Source organism: Drosophila navojoa, chromosome 2 (assembly GCF_054131105.1).
Source record: "Drosophila navojoa isolate 15081-1374.11 chromosome 2, UAZ_NAV_1.0, whole genome shotgun sequence".
Taxonomy (NCBI): domain Eukaryota; kingdom Metazoa; phylum Arthropoda; class Insecta; order Diptera; family Drosophilidae; genus Drosophila; species Drosophila navojoa.
The window spans coordinates 17911790-17932138 of NC_142890.1; the positions used below are offsets into that span (position 1 = coordinate 17911790).

The 20349-nt window shown below is 41.4% G+C and overlaps 3 protein-coding genes and 1 long non-coding RNA gene across 6 annotated transcripts in view; 2 read left to right on the forward strand and 2 right to left on the reverse strand.

Moving 5' to 3' along the window:
- Cdep (Chondrocyte-derived ezrin-like domain containing protein) overlaps positions 1-15843 on the reverse strand; it is a 37714-nt gene extending 21871 nt beyond the window's left edge. Inside the window, exons 1-2 of one of the 3 annotated variants that reach the window (XM_030384582.2) lie at positions 15263-15836; positions 6295-7148 (exon numbers count right to left, since the gene is read on the reverse strand). In XM_030384582.2, coding sequence (XP_030240442.1) covers positions 6295-6564 — 270 coding nt within the window. In that variant the 5' untranslated portion in view covers positions 6565-7148; positions 15263-15836. Of the gene's footprint in view, positions 1-6294; positions 7149-15145 lie in introns of all 3 variants that reach the window. The other 2 variants (XM_018108460.3, XM_089256368.1) reach the window with 2 other exon arrangements.
- Positions 1-20349, forward strand: part of Jhbp3 (Juvenile hormone binding protein 3) — an 80350-nt gene that overhangs the window by 31211 nt on the left and 28790 nt on the right. The gene's annotated exons all lie outside the window — the stretch shown is intronic.
- Positions 443-1126, forward strand: LOC149092215 (uncharacterized). Its single transcript, XR_016196237.1, has 2 exons — positions 443-683; positions 750-1126. It is a non-coding gene; the product is annotated as an uncharacterized LOC149092215 (long non-coding RNA).
- On the reverse strand, positions 15994-19476 carry Gnf1 (germ line transcription factor 1). The gene is made up of 3 exons (XM_018113739.3): positions 19323-19476; positions 17843-19254; positions 15994-17760 (listed from the first exon to the last, which is right to left on the reverse strand). The coding sequence occupies exons 1-3, from the start codon at positions 19329-19331 to the stop codon at positions 16152-16154; spliced, it is 3030 nt and encodes a 1009-aa protein (XP_017969228.1). The 5' UTR covers positions 19332-19476; the 3' UTR covers positions 15994-16151.

Sequence of the window (20349 nt, forward strand, 5' to 3'; positions counted from 1 at the left end):
TTTTAAGGTCAATTGGGAATTTTGTGGGGAAGTGCGATGCATTCGAAATGCGAGCACAAACTCTGATTTATTATGTAAAAGGTTTGAAAACTTCATGCATCGATTGTTGCAATTGGAGCATACTTATGGACGGTGCTATTAACTGAGATCTGAGCGGGATACGCTGACTAGTTCCAATTGATTTGCAAATTACAGCCAGTAGCTCAGACGGAAAATGCTGCAATTTTTCTGGAATTTATTCTTATCATCAATAGAGAATACTAAAAATATCGATAGTGTTTCATGTAAACAGATTATTAAATAGAATTCTAAGAATTACTTTCTTAAATTTTAGAATCTTTTAAGAAAAGTACATCACAAAAGACTGTTACATATATTAAATAAATATATTTGAATTTAAATATGCATAATTCTTCTTTAAATGCTGCTTAAGCTATTAAAATAATGAATTTCTTTGTAGTTCATAATTGACTTTGCCAAGCGTTGATAACTTGCTGCCCACAATTTGGCAACATCGTTTGCGGTTGTAGAAGCATAATTTAATTGCCGTTTGTTATCGCAGCTAAACAATGAATTCCCTTCCGAATGCAGTCAGAAAACAATTTGGGAAATTTGAGGAAATCTAATTTCACTGCGGCTACACCACTGGGACCAGCCTTCCGGCACTACAGTTTCAACTAATTGTCAGACTAAAGTTAAATTTGCACAAGTTTTCCACAATAACTGAAGCATATTTAATTTAATTTCAGCAAACAACAGGAGCGCAAAAAAGGAACAAGTATAACAAGGGAGAGAAGCTTTTTGTTGAAGGCAGATTGTACGGGTTTGCCCATGAGAGAAGCTGCTCCAGAAACTGCAGTGGCTGTCGGAGGTGGAGCAGCAGGAGCAGCAGGAGACGGCAGCAACAATGGCCCCAAAAAACCACGCCCGAACTTTGACATTTAGCCTGCAGATGGCAATGGGCGGCATTTTATCTATGTCTCGCATGGCAGGCCAATTCACTAAGCCAATTTGGGACTTTCAGCAGCTACAATCAGCCAATTAGCTTTGGGCGCGGCTACGGCAAATGGCAAAGGAAGATGGCGAAAAATCACAGGAATACCTACCAAATGTAAACAAGCGAGAGGGGTGAAAGAGAGAGAGAAACACACACATATATCTGTCGACAATTTGTCGCACAAATACAACAAATAGATGCAAAAGGCAGCTGCCTCAGCAGCCTGCAGGTGTTTTCTCCCGGGGGCTGCTAGCACCCGCAATCTGACTGCAATGCTTTTCGCCTTTTGTTCTTTTATCAGCCAAGAGACACTCGTACACACACACACACACAGTTGTTGTTTGCCCATGGAAACAGCTGCCGGGCGCAAATAAAATTGCAGTTATGCGGGCGCCTGTAACCAGAAACCTAATGGAGAAGTTTATGAAAGCTGCCAACGGATATCACTAAGTGCACAGGGGCTTCAGGATTTGTCATACATATCATGTAATGTGTGAACGGAAACGATAAGCTGCTTGCTGTAACATTACAACATTAAACAAAAGCTGCGTACTATGAAACTCGCCATCATTCTAAGTAGTCCATTTTAAATACCATGCTTCAAAATATGTATGTATATTTAGAATAATTTATCATCTTAGACAACTGTGGAAATAATAAGCTTGCATCAAGTTAGTTCAAGCTTCGACAGTTCATTTTATTCGTGAATACCTAATTCGATTTGGTAAACTTAATGCACCAAAGAGCATGCATTTCCCTTAGCTACTTGCCATCGAGTGCACTGAAAAGCCTTTTCCAGTACCTGCAAATAAATCCTATTTATAGTTGAGAAGTTGCCTCAAAGCACCTGCCAACGAAATGTGACCTGCAATCGCATCAATCTTCAGACTGAAACTGCTGCCAAATGGAAGCCAAGCATAAAATGAAATTGCATTAATATATAGAAGCATGCGCCCTACATCCCCATCTTCACTTCATGCATACATACATATATATACATATATAACTTGAAAATTGTATAGTAATGTATAATTGTATATAAGGGAGTCTGGGCAGCGGCGCATTCTGCAAACACGCATAAGAGATTAATGCGACAAGTGGAGCACAGCACAGCAGAGATGGGGAAGGGGACTGAGAGAGGAGCCTGCGGTTGGCGCTGAGACCTGTGCTGCGCTTGGGCGTGGCAGGGCATTCACATTTTCTGGCTGGCAGCCAAAATGTGTTCCGGCCTAACAAGAGCACAACAAACAGGCAGTCAGCCAACAGCTGAGGCAACACACAGAAGCTGCCGACAAATCAACAAATTTTCAGTATCAGCTCCCCCCACAGTCCTCCACCCAAGTCAGACCTGGTTTGGGAGGTGTTGCGGATGCTGCCAACTCCAAAAATAAAAGTTTTTTTTTTATTTCTTTCTACTTTGTATTGTGTCTATGCTCAGTATATACACAGAAAACGGAAAGGTGTGTGCGAGAAAACAATTTTTAAACAGATATGATATATCAATAGATTCTAGATAGGCATATTGATATTGATTCTGGCTTATCTACAGTTTGATTTTAACATTTTTAACAAACGGAAGTTTGTGAAAATGGGTGATTTTATGAGGACTAACTTTTAGTTTTCCCCTTTGGACTCAAGTATTGTTTGTTTCTTGCCTACTCCATGGTTCATTTGAGGTCCACGAACTGTAACCAACACACACACATACACACACTTAAACATGTGCCCGATTGTTGTAGTTGTTGTTATTTGACTGCATTTGACCACAAATCACATTAATACAAACACACAGCCGCTGTCCTGCTCCTGGTTTTCTTTGTTGCTGTGTTCCTTTTTCCTTTTTGCCCAATGTGCTTTCAGTCTTGTTGGGTTTTGTTAATGGGTTTTCTGTATTTTCTGTAGTTGCTTTTGTTGTTCCACTTCCTGGCTCCATTAGCCCAGCAGCTAGCCAAGCAAAAGGCTTACTCGGTTTTTAGTTGAAGTGGCCACGCCCTGGCTGGCCCCCTTAGCCCCTTTCTGCCGCGGCAAACTTACAGCGCAGACACACATTTCAAAGGTTTCGCTCACTTCAACATGGCGTGGCAAAAAGAATGCTGGATAAAATGTTGCAACAACAAAATGGCTCCTGTTAGTCACACCATTGTTATACCCTTCACGCTGGCCATATCGGGTATGCTAGGCAGGAACCAGAACTTCGTGACCAATCAAAATCAATCAGCTTTGAAAGGGACTGAGCTCTCAGCATTGATGAAGGCATATGCCATATTTTAAGATCTGCAATATTTCTAAAACTATGTAATAGGGTATATAGTTGGCCTATAGTCTAGAGAGTCAAGTTTAGCGACACACTTAAGCTGTTGTTGCGGCTGCTGTTGGCATTGTTGTGCGGATATGCGTTGTTGGCTGTGTTGGTGTTTGTGAGTGGGTTGTTTGGCTTGGTTTAAGAGTAAACCCTTGTGAACCAGTTGCACTTGAGGCGCTGCTGCTGCTGCTGCTGCTGCTGCTGGTAGTTCTACAAATGTTGAGCGCTTTTTAAAGTGCCACACAAAAAAAAATTATTTTATGGCAACGATGGCCCCGGCTCGAACCCTTTGCTGATTGCGCCCCCGCATCTCAGCTTAAATAACGCCCAGTGCGGACTTATTAAATATTGAAGCACGTAACAAATTTGTTTGCCAGCAAAGCGCTAAGCGCAAGTATACTGTATGAAATATCTCCTCAGGCCCGCGCACACACTGCGTATACGTAACGGCGCTTGTGCAATCCAATGAATGAGGGCTGCAGCTTTATAAATAGATTCACCCCCAAAGCATATTCTGCACTCAGTTGCCAACCACAATCAACCACAGCTTGTATTTTGCAATATCACTTTGTGGTCGTGGCAATTTATGCACCGTTAACTAAGCGCCAGTGCGGTCAAGAGCATTATGGGTAAATAGGGTTGATCGGGTTGATAGTATTTAATGCATAGACACCCATTGTATGCCAGAGTCTCAACTAGTCAAACATTGTTATGAAACTCTTATGACTGTACATATCTAAGTCCATGTGTATAGAGCCCTAACTGTCAATAAATATTCTCTGCAGTAATGCAACACAAGTGCTCACATAGCTAATCTCAAAGCTCTGCTGCATAACGACCTTGAATTCATACCGATAGTAAAATATAATTCATATTGTTTAATAATACATTTTAACTGTTCATCTCTCCTACTTCCCAAACTACGTTTACAGGGTATTGTTGGCCTTCCGAATGCCCTGCGGTTTCACATTTTATTCTGATGGGTCAGCAAAACGACGACCGCATATTTAGTGAACTATTCTATGCGAGACCTTAAAAATGTTTAGTATTTTAACGTTACTGCATAACTTTACAAGTCTTATACAAGTCTAATGCAACATGTACATTGGGCCTGTCTTAAGAACCGATTTTTGTTTTCTGTTTTGACTTTCATAATTTTATAAGAGACGTGAATAAAAAGACTTCAGGCATGGCCGCTCTTCAATCTTCTGTTTTATTGCAGTTTTTAGCGTTTTAGCTATTGGCTTTCCGGCCTTTCAGCGTTTCATTTATTTGCCATGACACACAATTTTTGCTTTTTCCTTTTCGCATTTTACTTTGACGCCAATTTATTTATCTAACAAAAGGCTTCGCTGTTCCGTTTTTTATACCCTGAACCCATTGAAAATGGGAAATCAGGGTATAATGTTTTTGTGTAAAAGTATGTAACAGGCAGAAGGAATCATCGCAGACCCCACAAAGTATATATATTCTTGATCAGCACGATGAGCTGAGTCGATATAGCCCTGTCCGTCTGTCCGTCCGTCCGTCCGTCCGTCCGTCCGTCCGTCCGTCCGTCCGTCCGTCCGTCCGTCCGTATGAACGCCGAGATCTCAGAAGATATAAAAGCTAGAGAGCTGAAATTTTGTGTGCATACTCGTGTATACCATACGCAGTACGAGTTTGCTTTATTTTTTCGATAACTCATCCGATAACTTTTTTATCGAGAATAATCGAAAAATTGATTTTGTTTTTTGAGCCTCATCGGAGTACTATTAGATGTAGAGACTTCAGATTTACTGTGTATATATATATGTAGAATACAAACATTTTGTAATCAACAGACTTTGGATACCACGCCCCCTTCGCCCCCAATTTGTAAAAAACGTATTTCAAGTACTAGAGACTTGTGCTTTGGAATGTACACACATTTTGACCATATAATTACGCCCTGAAAATTTCATTAAGATCGTATGTTTACAAACGAAGTTATTCACCAAGTAAATTCTCATACTGTTGTCCACACTGCAGCGCAGCCCAAGCGCAGTCGCTGCTTACTGCGCAGTTAGCAGAGCGCGGGCGCGTGAGGGTGGATGCATGTAAATGTATGTGTGCGTGCATAAAAGAAGTGCAGAATGATAAGAATATCAGCTTGGAGGGTTCAGGGTATCTCCTAGTCGAGCAGTCTCGACTAGAGTCTTCTTACTTGTTTTATTATTATTATTCTGAGCACATTCTTTGGAGCTTATCTGGTTAGGGGCAAGCCAAAAGCAAAAGAAAAGTCAACAATTTTGCTGATAATGCATATATACATATATATGTGTAGCGAAACTTTTTAATAGAATTATTGAAAAGTTGTTGCGGCACAAACCGAAATATGACGTAAGCCGCGAAGCCTAACTAGACTTTTGTAAGTAACATTTATCATAGGGCCGTCAAGTAATTGAAAATATCGATGCAGACAAGGCCGTGCAAGCAGATGGTAATAGCTCAATGGATATTAAATTAATAAGGCCGTACTTAATTGAAAAGGGGTGCTGCTATAGTAGAAGCTTTATAGGAGTTAATGGACTTATCTTTGTGTTGTCGAAGAATATGCGGATCCTCGGCAAAGATGATATAATCAACAATTTTTAATTTGATATTGTCGAACAATTTCATTAGGGCTTTCACGTAAGTGCAGTTGCGCAAGTCCTCAAATGGAAAACTGATCAGATTGCGATTAAGAAACCTATTGTTGCCGAGTCTCTTTATATCTGTTTAATTCAATTGCTTTTATGGGATGCAATAATTAATTGCTTTATATTGAGTGTATAGGCCATAAAAGATGACGTAAAGTACATGTCGGATAAGTTTTGCTTATCTTAAAACGTGCTTAAAGGAGATAAATAATAGAGCAGTTCTTTATTATTCTAAAGCTGTATAGTTCTTGTAAGATAATGAGTATTCTCTGTTACGTATGTGACGTTACTCTGGGTTTATAGATGTTACTTTGTGTTATAATAGCTTCGCTTACCTGAACTTGAAACATGGTAATTGAATCGTCCAGCATTTGTATGCGCACTGTCAACTTCTTGCCGCCGCGATGCCTGGGCGTTGAGGGCGTGCCGTCGACGCCGCTGGGCGTGCTCAGCGAATGGGTCATGCGGCCGCCGGCAACACCGCCCGGTCCGCCGCCTGAATTGCTCAGCTCATAATGGCGCCCACCACCGCCACCACCACCGCCGCCGCCGCCTCCACCACCGCCCGTGGAGCGTGTTACTGTGCCCATGTCAGCCAGTGACATTTTGTACACGAGAATTTTGGACTTGAACAGTTGCCGTTAGCCTTGTCTCTGCTGCACTTACTCTAAGCTGTGCGGAATTGCATACACCATGCGTGCGATTGCACGAATCTTGTCTTTTATAATTTTCGTTTGTAGTTTTAAAAATGCTACGAATTGGAATGCTACTGGGTTCGTATTGAATATATCTCGATTCACTTTGGATTTTGCTCCTCCTTGTTTTTGGTTTTCTTATAAAGCTGTGGATATAGTGGCACAATGCGATTTGATTCGTTCGCTTCCAGAGAACAGAACAGAACAGAAAATCGAACAATTGGAATTAAAGTGGAAGCAACAACTTCATGCCCCACTCACTGCACACATCTGCTTCACATTTGACTCAGTTCATCTAAAATATATATCTTTTAAGTGGCCTTTGTTGCTGCTCAGTTCGATTCTAGTGTTTGGCATAATTTCATTTGCTGCTGCTGCTGCTGCTCCTCTCAATTGAATTCTCGTTGCGTTTCGTTTTGGTTTCTTCATTAATATTTATAACGCGCATGTGGACTCGATTTCCTCATCGTTCAAATGAATGTTGCTCCATTTTGCTGCAAGTATCAAAAAGAAACATAGAAACATTTAGTTGCAAACGAGCATAAGCCTCGAGTTCATAAAACTTATGTCTGAGCTATTTTATATGGCTTTATAGTCAACCGTTAAGCACTCGCAGCCTGATGTCAAATTTATGCGAAAATGAGCTCACACGCCTATTTTATTGCACATACTTCAGAAACCATTCAAGCCACGCGAATGGAACTTGTCATATATGTACATATATTTGTAGCTTAGCGGTATTTGTTTATGGCAAAAGCTGGTTATGGAGCTTAGGCCAGCTTTATACTTATGCAGAGATAAAGTCTTAATTGAATCGGGCAAAAAATGTTTTCTGTTGTTTTATATAAATTTTATTTACTTAAGTGGAACTTAAGTTGTTAGCAAAAGGGAAATACCAGAAATATAAATTTTCGCATATATACTACTAATTCATCATAGCAATATCCAAGAGTTTCTTACCCTCACACAGTCAATATTTCATGGGCTTATCTTGGATTCATTTGAAGCTAACTAAATGCAAGTGATTATGGCTGCAAACAATGCTCAACATTTATTATAAACAGCAACAATTCGAGTCGTATCGTCTACTGTTTACACAGACACTCCTAATATATTACGCCACTCTGCTGGTACTGCGGCCCCTTTCCCAAGATATTACCCTTAATTTCGAAAGACTTGACCAAGAGTAACAAATTACAGCTTGCCTCCCTTCATCTTCGGCAAGTTTCAGCAACTCTCATTGTCTCTGGGTGCTATGGACATCAATCATCATGCAATTAACACAGAGAAACTACGACGAGGAGGCACTGGAGCACAGAATTCCAGCACAGTCTATATAACTTTATGAGCAAATGCTAATCATTTGCGAGTTATGTATGTGCCAAAACGTGACTTATGCGGCTCAGTGAGTGAACCAGTCAAGCACTTCTCTAGACATTTATTTTATTCCATTTTTTTTTTTTTTTTTTATGCCCGGCACGGCGTATGACATGTACGGCGAGTCGACTTTGAGTTCCGACTCGGTGACTCGTTATCTGAGCAGCAACTAAGTCTGATGAGAAACGCGCTGAGTGAATGAATGAGTGAGTGAATGAGTGAGTGTATGAGCGAATGAGTGCTGGGTCATTGAACGTTGTCAACGTTGGTTCAAGTGTTATCGATGACATATGTACATAGAGGCAAACAGAAAGAGAGAGAGAGAGAGAGAGGGAGAGAGAGGGAGAGAGAGTGTGTGTGCTCTACAGATATGGGCAGCGAGTTCTAGTGATCAACCTGACTGCTCGCTCGGCTGCTCGGCTGCTTGGCTCATCATATCGCATCGTAAATTCACACATTTCACGCCCCATTCGTAAGGCCCGGGCATCCTGTATCTGCAAATTGACAGCGGGCCACGTCCGCATTCAAATTTACGAGCAACCCATAAATATATGTAGGAGACGTTTGCATCGAGACTCCATCTTTATCATAATTATATTTCATATATGACGCTTCTTATACCCTGTATCAAACGAAATGTGTATAAAGAGGCTATGCTACAATTACAAACAGATAATATGCGAACTTTTAATCTTGTATAAATGGGAACTACACGAAATACTAATACTAATATATTTATGTAATATCAAAGATTGACAAGGGTATCTTCTAGCTGATTATTTAAGGCTTCCTTCTGCTCGTTTATTATCTATTTGCGGCCCACAGCATAATTGGCGCCAAATGTCTTCTAGCTGCCTCCATGTAGGCTGGCCACAGACAATGACGTTGCCATAGCCTCAACTCCAGCTTTAAGTTTGGATTTAAGTTTTCGGTATTTTTGTCTTATATATATTTTTTTTTTTTGAAGCGCTTAGCTTTCCGGTTTTGCGTGGGCGCCTCACGTGGGCTGCCCATTCGATATCTTCTCTATTTCTCGCTTTTGTTCTCTCTATCGTTCCGGCTTCTTTATAATATTTTTGTTGCTTTTTAAGTGCTGAGCATTTCTCATGTTTACTTTGTGTGCCGCCGTTTTCCTACTTTTTCTGGGTCGCCTGCGATAAGCTTACATATTTCACAGGTGTTTTTACTAATTTTCACTCAATTTTCTATCCCTCCCCCTCTCTCTCTCTCTTTCTCACGCGTGCAATCAGTTTTCATTTGAATTGTTGTTGCGTGTTGTTTGATTTGTGTTTTTATGGACTTTTGAATGTTGAAAATTGTTTGTGACAGACAATTTTTATTGGGTCATTGTTTGGGTGCTTAGGCTTTACGCCTTTTTAATTATTCGCTGTCAAAACGAAGGGAAATGAAGAGAGAGGAGCGCAAACATGACTAACCAAAACACGCCGATAAATTCGCCCACTCTTGAACTTATGATGTTAACTTTTCGTTGTTTACTGGGTCAAAACGCAGTGTGTGACTTTCTTGACTGGTGGGCGTGAAGCCGCCCACTTTTCACTTATCACAGTCACCGCTAATGGCATTAACAAGATTTTGGGTAAAACTTCAATTATATAACTGTAAAAGCTGCTGAGCAAAGTGTTAAAACTTTGATGAAAATCGCAGACAAAAGCAGATGAAGCCATCTGCCCTTCATAAACTATTCATTGATAATTTCTCCTTGTGCAAACCACAGCCACGACCGCATGAAACTTAATTAAGTAACCGTACATTTATGTCACCTGACAGCATGCTAAAGCAATAAAACTTTTGACGGTGAGTGCAAACTTTTATGGCTGAACAAAGAAATAAGGACATTGCAGAGATAAGATCGGCGAGCGTGGAAACTTTTTAAATTCAACCAGGAAAGTTGACAACTCGTTGATTAAAACGCCAACCACTGTACTCATATAGTGGCAGCAGCAGGCATCATCATTGCCAATTTAGCTGTAGTACGTCGCATAGAGCTGGGCTGGCACGCGAAATATGCAGCCAGATATGGCCACTGCCGTTGACATAGTTGGTTAGCCACTTGGCAGATCCAAACGTGGCTGGTTGGCAGTTGGCATTGATAGCGGTACTTTAACCCATTTCAGTGTGTGGCCCGCGATGCGCTTTTGAAGACGACGAGCTTTATATCTGTCAGCTTGAATATCATATAGTATATAAATCCTTTTGGCACATGACGTTCAAGTTACACTGAAACACATTCATAGCAAATGATCTAATACAAAGCGTATATTAACTACATCAATGTGTATCTAGCATTATGTAAGCTCTGCTGGATATTTAACTCGTTGTCTGCGCTCCATTTTTGCCGAGATTCGTATTGATTTTAGTGTTGCGGCTCTCGCTCTTGTTGAATTGACTTCGCATCTTGTGTGGATACAAAATAATTTAACGAATTAAAAAGAGAACGGTGACAAATATCTATATAGCTATATAGCTACTCAGAGAACATGGCTAAAACTCGTAGTCGCGCAGCTCAGAACAAGTTAATCGAACAGCTGAAATGGGTCAACAAAGCAGCAAAACAAATATAGCCAGTAGCTCATGAGCACGTTGGGAATACAACAAAATAGCGAGCATCTTAATAATAGACACATTTATATGTAAATACACTTGGAGAAAAAACCGATTTGAATTCCTGTTTGACCGGAATTACAAATTGATTTAAGCTACTCCAAGAGAGTAATACTTAATTTAAAAATTGCTTTTTTACTTTAGCAAATATTATATAGATCGTGTCATGGTGCCAAATTGATGTTGAACCTTAACAAAGGTTGATTACAATATATCTAGTGGATTTCTCAGTGTTTATTCATCTATGTCTGTGCTTAATTACAGGCATTGCCAAATGAGAATTGTTGTACAAGTTTTAATCGGCACGCGACTTGCAAACGGGTTTTATTTTGAAAATTTTATGAATATTTTTGGTGGGGGCTTTCGATCGATAAACGATTTCCATATCCGTTTTAATAAACATAAATTCAGTAAACTGCGCTGAGCCCTCGGCCTGCGTACAAATTGAGCTCAACTTGAGTGTGTGCCTGACCATCAGATACTTGAACACTTGTCTCTCTCTGTGGACTGGCTGTGGGTGTTAGTGAGTGTGTATATATGTGTGTGTGTGTGTGTGTTTTATCTGCAACCCTTTGAGCGTGCTTCTTGAAATGTCAGTCAAGTTGCACAGCACTTGAGTTTCTCTTTCATTGTCTTCTCCTCTTTTCCTGTCTCTGTACCTCTCCCTCTCTCTCTCTCTCTCTCTCTCTCTCTCTCTCTCGCAGTCTCGCTCTTGCTTTGTTCTTTTGTTTTATTCATAAGATATTAGATTGTTTTGTATTTGTGGCAAATTGCAGTGATTTGTTATAAATTAAATGCCCCACTCTACACTCAACTGACTGTTAATATCTAATCAATGCGCCCACTTGATATTTTCTTTGTATGTTCCCCTTTGAAGCTTTGGTCTTGCGACTGGTATTTGTATCTATAAGTATGTGGCTGTGTATCTATGTATCTGTGTGTTGTTTTCTACTGTTGACTTTAGTCTTTCTCTGCCTGTCACTACCAACAGAAATGCTTTGACAATACTAATTGATTTCCTCACACACAAACACAAACACACACACACACACACACACACGTGTGTGTATATTTTCAATTGCGGTTTGCTGACGGAACGTTTCAAGTCCGCTGGCTTTCGCATTGTATTTATGAGTTTGAGTTATTTCTTTCCTTTTCTTCTCTCTTTACTTTTTGCCGATTTCTTCATTCGCTGAGCTTTGTGTTGCATATTAAGAAACCGATCTATGACTGAGGCCTAGTGGAAATTATTTATAGAATGGCTAGAATGTGTTATCTCGGAAACTTTATAATTGATTTGCTTTTTGTAGGATAAATAGAATATTAAAAAAATTTCCTTCAGCCACGCTGAAAAACACTTCGAATCACAGCTTCGTGATTTCATTTTATAAATATTCTATATAAATTCTCACTCATATCTCGTTACTTTCACTTTAGTCAATTTTGAACTGTCATCCCAGCTTGTATCTACACATGCATCTCAATTAAAATCAACAGAATATATCAAAATGCATGATGAATCACTTGAATACTATTAATTGTGTTTTTGTACATGAAACAAAGTGAGGCAGCAGCTGAGGAGGCACAAACAGACAACTCACTAAAGCCAATTGCCGTTGGATGTTTGCGTAGGCAGCTAAAAATCCCTGCAGTAGCATCGACCTATGCCTGCCCAGCCCATTCCAGCACTTCCATTCCAATCCATTGCATCCATCGCCACATGGCAAGTCGAGTCACTTTTTTGTTTTTCCTTTCGTAGTTGGTTTTAAAAATAAAATGCAAAGCAAAACAAATTACGATATATGGTGTACGCATGTATAAAAGGATGTACATTGTACATCTACTATCTGTATCTCTCTCTCAATGACTCTGTCTCCCTCCTTTGGTCTGTCTGTCAGACTGCTGAGTTGTTGCTACGTAGCGAGTGCATTCAAAATCAAACCTCAGCAAAGTCAGTCTGTAGTCTTTATGTAGTTCATTAAAATATGTATTTAACAAGGAGGAATACACTCGCTTACCTTTGCCGAACTTGTAATACACTTCTTATTTCGAGCAAGGTTATTTTAAGATAAAATATTATTCATTTATTATCTAATATTTAGGTATATGGACTAAAGTAATGCAGTTGCTTGAGTTATATTTCCGATTTTATAAAAGCAAAACCTTAGTTATATATAGTATTATATAAACTCTCTATTGTGAGCTATTGAAACACGAAACTTTGTAAGGGAAAATGCTTTAGGAAAGTTTTTACAACCATCCGAACAAATTTAACTTTTAAAGTAATCAAATTACAGAGACTATATTATATAGCAAAACCTTACATCGTCAAAAGTAAGATGCTCTGTCGAAGAGTATTTATGTAGACTCCCCAAACAACCGGGCAAACAAAACAGTTGCTCATTTATATGAACTTCTATACACACATGCACACATATACGGGTATATAGGCATGTCTATATATACACATAAATTTCTCGCCTTTGTTTATCGTGCACACGTTCCCCGTCCCTCTCTGGCAGACTCCTGCTTTACGATCATCTCCGTGTGTATTCAGCTCATAAAAACTCTTGCCACATGTGGCAAATTCAGTTGTCTGTCGACATAGAATTTTCCTCAGCCCGATTTTAATTGCATTTGTTACTGCTGCGGCTGCTGCTGCTGCTGCTGCTGCTGCTGTCAGTATGCTTGTAACGGCACCCACATAGAATGCCGTTTTACCAGTTAATCCTGGGGAGCCATAAAACAAGTACGCCACGACGCATAATCGTCATTAATGACAAATCTTGAGGAACTTGTCGCTGGCTCATCACCAAAATAAAACTGGTCCCTGGCATCGATCGTAGATGTGAAATAGGTTAAAGAACCGCTAGCTAAACCACTTTTCAACTTGACCAGTCTAGACTTAAGTCAGTCTGAGAAAAATTAAATGAAATGGGAACGTAGCCCATAAACAGAATTATTTATTGGTTTTGTAAATAATTGCAAAATATGTATCTGGGAATATATAATAACAAATCGGAAAAATGTCGCTGTTTGTCGAATACATATATATATATTTTTAATACACTTTTTCAGTGGCTATTAAATTCCTATTGGAATGGTCGTATAGTAGAGAGTTTCTGTTTATTAAAGGTTTTTATAACCACAGCAATTCACAGATCCTTTTGTATGTATTCATTGAAAATATGAATATTATATTATATGAAATATCAGGCACTTACATAATTTTGATACCAAACTAAAATTAAATGTAACTTAAGCCATACAGATTTATACCTATGTATAGTGTAAAATACATTAAATGATTGCAAGAGTATCTTATTTTTGGCATTGCTCAGTTAAATTTATAGAAATGAAATAAATGTATGTATATTTGTCTGTGGTTTTCTCTGTCAATAGCCATATAAATTGCTGTTTGTCACAAATTAAATTTCAGTAAATCCAGCCTAGAGCGCCAGAGTGAGACACAAATACACACACAGGCAAAGATAAAAAGCTGCTGATGATGTCAGCATTTGAGCGCTTGAAAGGGCGGCGTTGCCAAAAAAGAAAAATACAGAAAACACAAATAATATTCAAGAGCTGTATAAACAATTTGTATTTTTAACAAGCTTCTTCTTCCAGCTAGCCCCTGCCTTGCCAAGTGAGTTGTCGCGCTTATCTCTAGCCTACTCACACACACTAACGCACACCCAACATGATAACGAAATGCGTGTATGTGGATGGCACTACAACCCGAGCAGCAACAACAATAACAACAACAGCACTAGAAATATGAAGTGCACATCGTTTATCTATATTTCAACGTGTGTTGTTCTTATTATCAGCTGCCTTTCAACTAATAAACGAGGCAGCTGAACACGAAAAGCCGCTAAACAAACATTACAGTTGTGTAAATGTGTGTGTGTATTCTTATCGAACCTAACTAGGTTTTTTTTCATATTACTGCGTGTGAACTATCAAAATGCAAAAATGCGATTTGTGCAGAAAGAAAAGGAAACAACAACGAACAGCTGCAGAAACACAGTGGGGCTTATTTTACCGTTCGGGAGCGGGTTACTGAGGCTTTGCAGTCGTGCGTTTTATTTGATTGGCGTGACAAAAGCTCAGCACGAAATGAAAGCGAAAATATATATTGAAAAATCAACAGTACATCATTGAGAGAAAGAGAGTGAGTCTGGGAGAGAGACAGAAGAGAGTGAGTGGCACAGTGGGCGTACGGGAGAGAGCAACAAATGCAATGACCTGAATTTAAAGGGCGGGTGTCAATGCGTGCGTGCGGCTGTGTGTGTGTGTGTGTGTGTGTGTGTTAAAAGGTAAACATGTGAGTGAAAAAACATAATTGAGAGGCGCAGGCAAATATTACAAATAAATAAATCAAGGCGCGGCAGGTGGCGACAAGTGTTTACAGCTATTCAAGCTAGCCTTAACTGTTGTATTATCACAGGCTGCTGCGCATGTATGGGTGAACTGTATTGTGTATACATACATATAAGCAACGTCCTTGTGCCTAACACAATAGTAAACGAGGAGGGGTTGGGAGTCTGTATGCATGTATGTGTGCGGCAGCGCCACCCAGTTAGCTGTTGTCGAAGTCTACACTTACGTGTGTGTGCGTGCGCGTATTCGTGTTCCTTTCCCCCTGTGATGCTGTACGCCTTTCCTTGTATGCGTGTGTGTTCTGGAATTTTGCGTGCTTATTGAATTTTCAGCGGCTCCAATGAGTTGCGCAAAATGAACAGAGAACGCTTTGAACTTCAATTTATTAAACTAATCGAATTAAATGGTACTTTGGAACATTTACACTTGTCTGTTAGGTTTTTTTCTTACGCTGCTGCTGCGCCCTTTACAAACACATATACACACACAACACGACACTCATACACGGGCACAGAATTTTTTCACTGGTGCAAAAACGGTTAACCAAGTAAACAGCTAAAAAACACGAATTAAACTGTCAACTAAATACTTAAAATAATGCGCGCACATGCCAGTTACTGCAGGTCTATTTGTTACGTTAGAGTAGCGCGCACATTTTGTTGACAGTTTTATTTTTTGGTTATTGTCAATTGCCCGTTGGAAATGCAATTTGCATTTTTTAATGAATTTTTTGCGGGGTGCGTAGGAATCTGTACGAACCGTTCACGACAACGCCATTTTTACTTCTGACAGCTGTTTGGGCTCATTGGTGTGCGATATGTATTTCATATCGATATCTAGGTATATAAAAATAACCATCGATAAGTCATGCTTACAAAAATATTTGTTCATTTATTGTGGCAGAAATATGATATCGTCCATCGATGTTTATACCTTATTAATAACAAACAATCAAACTTGGATAAATCGTTTCAGTTTAATGCCCGCGCCTATTTAAATATAATTTTGTTTGTAATAACATCTGATTTTGGGCGTCTAAAAATAAATGTATAAAAAAATCGTGCAGAAATATCGCTAAATGGCTGCATAACTAACTAAACAATGTGAGGAACTACTTATTTCTTGGCCTTGGCTTTGGGTTTGGCTGCACCTGATCCACTTGCCTTTTTAGCTGCTGGTGCCGGCTTTTTTTTGGCCTTAATCAATGCATCCAATTCCAGTTTGTCGTCGTCTTCATCTTCGCTGGACTGCGCAACTTGGCCTCCCTCATCCTCCTCGCCATACAGCATACCCGCCTCCTCCTCATCACCTGCTGCTTCGGCGCGCTTCTTTTTGACGGTGGCCTGCGCAGAGTAGGAATACGGCATCACCTCTTTGTTGTAGGCACGTGTAAGCGCCGCCTTGACCCGTCCATCCACAGCATCCATCGGAGACTTTTTGCCTGGCCAGCTGGACAGTTCGATCAACGATTCCAGGTCTTCGCGCAGCAAATGATAATCTTTCATGACCTGCAGCGCAGCAGCCACGCCTTCCTGCCCATCCTCAGCTAACGGCCGCACAATATTTGCCAGCAAATGCGGCGCATATTCCAGACGTACGGACTGCCTGGAGCCCGATGTGCAGATGCGCGTATGATCGTGCAGCTCCTGGGCGAGACGCGAGCGTTTGTTGCTGCGCGAGTTCTTGCCCAGCCAGCCGGGAAAGTTGATCTGCCCCGTGAAATTACCGCACATATATTCGCCAGGCAGCAGGGAACTGAAGACGGCCTGCGTGGGCAGCAGACTCCAGGCGGAGTTGGCGCGTATGCGCTTATCCACCATGTCGCCAAGGCTGAGTGCATCTGCAGTCGCCGCCACCTTGGAGAGAATCTCATTACGATTGCCCTGCGGCGTTACCTGAAGATAATTCTGCTGCACAAACAGCGGCGCCATGCTGTAATCGTGGAAAAACAAATCGCATTTGTCGAAGATGCTCATGTTCTTGTGCTCGTCGGCAGCGAAGACCTTGCGCACCACCTCCCAAGGTCCCAGCTTCAAGTCCTTGGCGGCTACCTGTTGAGGGGCTGTGGAATTGCCTGGCAGCTGCTCGCCAGCGCTAAGCAGCGCAATGTGATTGATGGTCTGTCGGATATCATTGTTAGTAGCGCCAATAATCTCCTCCAGCTTGCCCGGCGACATTTTGATTTTCTCCTTGAAGCAGATGCTCATGATGCGCCCCTTGATCTGCTCGATACGAGGTCGCTGGAAACGCAAATCGTAGCAATAGTTGACCAGCGAGCGTATCTTGGGATGATTGCGATCGTTACACATGCATATGATGGGCACAGAGCTGTCCTTGATCAGAGCAATCAGCTCCTGCATGCCGCCGCGATCCTCATTGCCAGCCATGCCATCAACCTCGTCCATGATGAGCACATGCTTCTTGGACACTGCCTGCGTCTTGCCATTGGCATAGCCAGCAAGCGACTTGTTGCCCAGCAGGCTGGACACCTCCTCCTTGAGCAGGCGCTTGCTGCGCGTATCCGAGGCATTGAACTCCACTGCATCGAAGCCCAGCTCCTTGGTCACGAGCGTCGCTGTTGTTGTCTTGCCTATGCCAGGCGGACCGGAGAGCAGGGCTGCCTTGTAAAAGCTGCCATCATCATTTTTGGCCCACGGATTGGGTCGCTGTAGTTTCTTCTTGCCATCGTGATTCACATACCACTTGGACAGCCAGTTCATCAATCTGTAATGAGAGCGAGAGAGAAGTCATAAGCCAATCAATCAGATGAATATACATGAAGTACAGAGTATTCACTTCGACTCACTTGGTGACATTGCTGTTCGCTCCTGCCTGGCCCACAATGTCCTTGATTGAAGTGGGCTTGTATTTATCTACCAAAGCCATATTCAGGCTGACATCCTCCTCCTTAACATTAGCCACATTGTTGTTGGGCTCCCTTTTAATCTGTGAACTGGAATTTTGCTCGGTCTTCATCTTTAACCCGTTGTTGCTTGACTCCTGCTTGAAGCCGTTGCTGTTCTTGAACTCGTCTGGATCCTTTTTAATCTTGGAGCTGCTCTTATGTTCACTCTCCTGCTTCATGCTGCTGCTCTTCTCTTCCAGTTCTCTTTTAATCTTTGAGCTACTCTTTTCCTCGTGCTCGCGCTTCATTTTCGGACTTTTCTTCTCTTCATGCTCCTTTTTAACCTTCTTCGGGCTGCTGTTCTTCTCCTGTTTTACTTCGGAACTCTTCGGTTTTACAGTTTCACCTGACTTTTCCCTTATCAAATCGAAGAGTCCATCCTCGCTGAGTATAGTTACATGGAACTCCTCAGCTTGAGCTAGTTTTTTGGGTCCAGCCTCTTCGCCCACTACCAAATAGTTGAGTTTTTTGCCCACAACTGTCATGACACGCCCACCAAATCCCTTAATGACCGAGGCGGCTTCATCACGCTCCATGGACTCTAATATGCCAGTGACCAGGAATGTTAATCCCTTCAAGCAATCGGGCGATCCTTTGGGTATCTCTTTGCTGCCCGGATTCAGACAGCTGCTGCGATTCTTGTACTTCTGATAAAGCACAGCGGCCATGCGTTTGCGCTCGTGCCTCTCCTCATCGGATAGCACGCTGCTCTCCAGATCCACCTGCTTTTCCTGTTTAGGCGTTTTGGCCTTGGCAGTCTTGGCCTCCGCCTTGGGAGTCTTTGTCTCCGCCTTGGGTGTCTTGGCATCTGCCTTGGGCGTCTTGGCCTCAACTTTGGGCGTCTTGGCCTCATCTTTGGGAGTCTTGGTTGGGCTGCTGGGCTTGCTTCTTTTTCTGTTAGCCGCCGGACTGGGAATTAGATCATCCACATCCACCTCCATGAGACTGCGATCAATGTCTTCATCCTCCAATTCGATGAGACTACGCTCCTTCGGCTTGGGCGCCTCTATGCGTGTAGTTTCGCCTCCAAACAGCTCCGAGGGATCCACCTTCTTCAGCTGCTTGGGCGGCTCCTTCAGCTTGGACAACGAGGGTTTCTTGGTGCCGTGTCCATTGTCAGGAGCATCATGTGTACGCCGTGTTTTCTTCAGCTCCTTTCCATGCTTGCTTATCTGCGGACTGGCGGGCACCTCGTCCTCATCGCTGGATATGGCCAGGGCCTTCCGCTTTCGAGGCGCCGGCGTTGGCGGCGATGTCGCATCTTCGTCGCTGGTTTTCTTGCTGGGCACTCGCTTGAAGAACGAGTCTATACCCTGTCAATAGCAACAATAATGTAGATATTTAAGCATAATATTATTAATAATAATGGAGTCGTACTTACGCGTTGCATTTTTTTGTATTAATTTCGCATGGACGTTGGTGCAAAAAGGCGCACAACGAAAACAAATCGATAATTTGTTGGCATTTATATCGCATGAGTGTGACCGTTGGCTGAGAATGTGTAAACTAAACAGCTGTTGAGATGAGGTTGCTGTATCGGCTACAAAAGTACCAAATGTGAAATTCTAATGCTTAAATATGGTACAAATTTAACAAAACTGGTACTTTTTGGTACATTTTTATCCATTGCACGTTTGAAAATATTATATGTACTGGGAAAAATAATTGGCATGGTACAATTTATTAAACAAGGAAATTTGAGTGTACCTTTCAGAGTATTCTCCAATTAGGTACAAAGCAATGGTGCTTAAGTGTACATAATATTATTATCTTTTGGTACATCGATGACTATATTTATATATTTCAATAGTATTATACCAAAGATTTGTGTATATGTTTATCTGTGTTATTTTGAAGTACATTTGAAATATTTTGATACTGTAAATTCTTGTAGCTTGCTGGCAACGGCAGCCATAGCACCCAGCTTATGTCAGGTCTAAATTTCAAATTTTAACTGCACGATGTAAAATTAAATTTCACTTAAAATTTAAGCAAAAATCAATTTACTACAACAACAAATTGTTTTGGGTTGACCAAGCGCTTAAGGCTTGCACTGATTTAACATGTTATTTGACACATGCTCCATCAATCTTGCGATAATGCCAACTAATCAAGTCAAATCACATTATCAACGTCACCCTCAAACACTTATTACCATTCACTTAGAAGGTCACAGCAAAAAGCTGCTTAGTTGCATTTACAAGGCATTTGAAATCCACCATCCCCCACAATGGAAAAGTGTCACAGGGTCTTTAGCCAGCTCGCTGATTACACGCACAATTAAGGGTTGTGGACAGGCGCCATTGCCCTGGCGGCACATCCGCCCGCCCGCCCGGCGACCGCACGCGGACCGCTTTGTGCGGCTTGCGGCCTGTTGCACGTGCAAACACTAACGGCAACAATAGCAA

What these genes read in the sequence shown, in the direction of transcription:
- Gnf1 (XM_018113739.3), bottom strand. An exon ending in GCGAACAGCAATGTCACCAA is followed by an intron (nt 17,761 to 17,842) that starts GTGAGTCGAAGT and finishes CTCTCATTACAG; the next exon opens with ATTGATGAACTGGCTGTCCA.